The 3,822-nt window shown below is 43.5% G+C and overlaps 1 protein-coding gene across 1 annotated transcript; it reads left to right on the top strand.

Moving 5' to 3' along the window:
• Positions 1–299: 299 nt before the first annotated feature.
• mterf2 (mitochondrial transcription termination factor 2) lies at positions 300–3,822 on the top strand. The gene is made up of 2 exons (XM_083916060.1): positions 300–327; positions 2,295–3,822. Exon 2 carries the CDS (start codon positions 2,321–2,323, stop codon positions 3,446–3,448), a length of 1,128 nt encoding a protein of 375 aa, XP_083772186.1. The 5' UTR covers positions 300–327; positions 2,295–2,320; the 3' UTR covers positions 3,449–3,822.

Below are 3,822 nucleotides of genomic sequence, written 5' to 3'. Positions count from 1 at the left end.
TTTGGAAGCGCACCAAGTGCTGTTTGAGATACAGACTTTTGCCAAAATTGTTTAATTACTGGACATATGGGCTGCAATAAAAGAGCAGAGCTTTGAAAAAGAGGAATGGAAAAGGGTATTGGGAGCATAAAATCCAATAACACTTCTCTACATTCTGCATGAACGACAAAGTTATCTCAGGGTCACATTTGAATTCACCAGGTCTCAGTTGATGCAGTTTAACGGTACGTGTCACCGCCTCTGCGTGACGCTGTGATGCACGAGACAACAGTAGAAGAAGAAAACAGTTTCACAACAAAACGTCACATCCTCTGACCGCTGCTAAAGGTAGCCTGATTCTTTTTGCACCAAAAATGTCGATATTCTTGTCAAACTTTTCACATATTTACACACTTATTATGTCATATAATAAGTGATAATCATGTCAAGTCACGTGGTTAAATAATGTGACGTCCCTCGATGCCCTCGCGTCAAATAGCACGTATAGCTAACTAGCAGGCTAAATGCCTAGCATGCCTCTTCAACTAAAAAACTGGAGTTAATTCAAGAATACTTTTATTTTGAAATGTGTATGCCTAGGCTGTGAGTTAGCTCATTCTTTTCCACTTATCCCTGCGAAACATCTGGCACCAGCTTTGCAAAAATAACCATAGAAGAGTCTGTTAGGACGGCAAGACAGAGATGAGAGATTTAACCATAAATAGCATAACAAAGTAAACAGATGGGTCTCCTCTAACGCAGGGGGGTATGGGATTTAAAGAGATTTGATCACTGGACATAAACAGTATGTCCGTTTAAAAATAATACAGGTAGGGTTCTGGTGGGAAATACAATATACGTTTTTCAGTACTTTTTTTTTTAAGTGGAAGATCATACAGCATGACTGTGTTTGTTTACATTTACCTGTCTGTGTGGCTCAGTGGCAAGTCCACAGGAAGCTCCAGAAATATCCCCAAGCTGTGTATAATGACAGGAGAATTGTTGTACTGCATGATAGTTCTGTGACTGCTTGAAGAATTACTACAGTAATAATAATCAACCGTGCCGGACCTCTGGCCTGACAAAGCATCACAACAATTGTTTGATTAATGTTAAAATTGGGAATGTCACTGTGCATCTCTGCTCAAGCCTACTTTACAGGGCTGCTAAGTCCCGCCCCTGTAATGCGGCTTCTAGTAGACTCCATGGGACCTCAGCTCCCAAAAATTGACATTGGTGTCTATTGAAATGGTTTATCTGGTCCCTGTCATGATCTGTGCTGGACTACACATGTGATTTTTGTGTAGTTAAATTTTATTTTTTCATGTTAAGAGTTTGAGAGTTTATAGTAAGATTGTTCACTGAAAGGCTCTGGAAGGGAATAGAAAGGAAGAACAACTGTTCCTGCTGGAATGTGGACATTCTGGCACAAAACACACTGGCATCTTGATCTCAATCTTGGCAAAAGACACAGCGGCAGAACTCAGAGTTGAGAAGTGGAGGGAAAGCGTGATGACGTGACGTCACATAGACAACATGAAATATAGTCATTCTCATTACGCTTTTTCCACGCTTTCAGTTCAATTTGATTTTTATTTATAGTGCCGAATCATAACAAAAGTTATCTCAGGACACTTTACAGAGTAGGTATAGACCACTCTCTATGAATTATTTATGATTTACATAGACCCAACAATTCTCCCGGTGAGTACGGTGGCAACGAAAACCTTCCCTATAACAGACAGGAACGTCAGACAGACCCAGCTCTGTGGAGGACGGACATCTCTCTGCACCGGTTGGGGAGGAAGAAAGGGAGAGAGAAAGAAAGAAAAGACGGACAGATGGACAGAGAGAGACAAATACAGACACAAAGACAGAGACAGACACACTTCCAGTAACTATAATAATATCTATAGTAATGTGAATATGATATGATATGTTATGGTTGTTAATACAGCAGAATAGTAGACACAAGCAAAGCTAAGGTTATAGATTACTAATAATAGATTAGATAGATTAATAGTAGCAGGAAGCATCATGCAGGACCACGGCAGCAGGCAACACCACGATTTCGAATTCCGCAAACATCACATGTGTAATCCAGAACATATAATGACTGGGACCAGAAAATAATTGTTCCATTTCAATAGACACCAATGTAAATTTCGGGAGCTGAGGTCCCATTGGGGTCTACTGGAAATTACAGGGGCAGGACATACAAGCCCTATCTAGCTCCTTCTGCTACTTCACAAGGTGAAGCAAGTATTTTTTTTTACTAAGGTCTTATCTTAGTTGCCTGCCTTTTGCTCCTTCAGGTGATCAGCCTCAGGACTTTGCATCAATGCTGCGCTTGATCGCAACATCCCTGTGCCATCAGTGCCAACGTGCCACAGCTCTACCTTTATATCTAAGACCATGTACAACACTGACCTCAGCAGAGAACCAGCAGACCGTGGAGGCTCTCTACAATCTCTCTGTGGACATCCAGAAGGTCCGTCAACTTAAGGGCTGGGTCCTGCATCAGAGCCCAGCCTATACTAAGGAGGTAGCAGACTTGCTGAAGGACATGGGAGCCTCAGGCTCCATCATTGCCCGGATTCTAGCAGTTTACCCTGAGGCAGTCCTCTGTCACCCAGAGCAAATGCAGACTCAAAGGGAATTGTGGATGTCTGTGTGCCCAAATCAGAAAGAACTGGTTGGTATCGTTGAGAAATTCCCAGGCTCCTTCTTCACCTCGTCCAGCCACCATGACAACCAGCGGAACAACATCGCTTTCTTCCAGAGCTTAAACCTCAACAAGCGAATCATCACTAAGCTCATGGCCAGCGCTCCCCAGAGCTTCAGCCGGCCAGTAGAGCAGAACAAGGTGATGGTGTGCACCCTCCAGCAGGCCTACCAGGAGCTCGGGGGTCAGGAGGCAAACATGAAGATCTGGCTTCAGAAGCTGCTGAGTCAGAACCCGTTTGTTCTCCTCAAGCCTCCCGAGGTGCTGAGGCAGAACCTGGTGTTCCTGAGAGAAAAGGGCTTCAGCACGGCTGAGCTCCTCCACCTCCTCTCCAAACTCAGGGGCTTTGTCACCGAGCTGAACCTGGACAGCATGCGTCACACCCTGGCGTACTCCCAGGACACCATTGGCTGCTCTGAGGCAGAACTGCGGGACATCATCCTTAACTGCCCGGCTCTCCTTTACTACCCTGAAGTTATTCTGGCTGAGCGCTTTAAGTGCCTTCTCAGTGCTGGGGTCAGCATGTCTCAAATCATAGACACTCCGACCGTTTTGGAGTTGACCACACAGATAGTGAATTATCGCATCCAGCAACTGAGGGTGCGCGGTTATAACATAAGGACAGGTAGTCTGGGGGTCCTAAATGGCACTAAGAAGGACTTTGAGCTGAACATTGGAAAGCTACAGCTACGTAGAGAGAGACCACTATTTAACCCTGTCGCCCCTTTAAAAGTAGATGACTGAAAGAAGTTGTGCAGAGTAATGCAAGTGAATTAAAGCTGTGTAAAAGATTAATGTTCTTATAATTATTTATGACTTATATGGCAGTATAAGATTAAGTGTGAAATGTGCACATTTCATGCATTTGAAGCAGCACATTCTTACTGGAGGTGTAAATTCATGTTGTCAGAGATGAGGATGAGTGATATCAGAAAGTGAGACAATATGACACGCTTTTTAGGGAAGATGTAGTCCCTTGTCAAATAAAGAAATTATGTCAGCTTATTTACAAATTACCTCATTACAATAACTTCACATAAGCGCTGCACGACATAACTGTGAAATGACAGACGTGCTGCCTCGTCTATCAAATGTGTTACTGAGTATAACAGAGGACA

This window comes from Echiichthys vipera, assembly GCF_963691815.1.
Source record: "Echiichthys vipera genome assembly, chromosome: 7".
Classification (NCBI taxonomy): Eukaryota; Metazoa; Chordata; class Actinopteri; order Perciformes; family Trachinidae; genus Echiichthys; species Echiichthys vipera.
The sequence above is the reverse complement of the archived record's forward strand: the minus strand, read 5'-3'. Positions and strand labels throughout refer to the sequence as shown.

Bases quoted from the DNA above. Each gene is read 5' to 3' on its own strand.
- mterf2 (XM_083916060.1), top strand. From the start codon at position 2,321: ATGCTGCGCTTGATCGCAACATCCCTGTGCCATCAGTGCCAACGTGCC.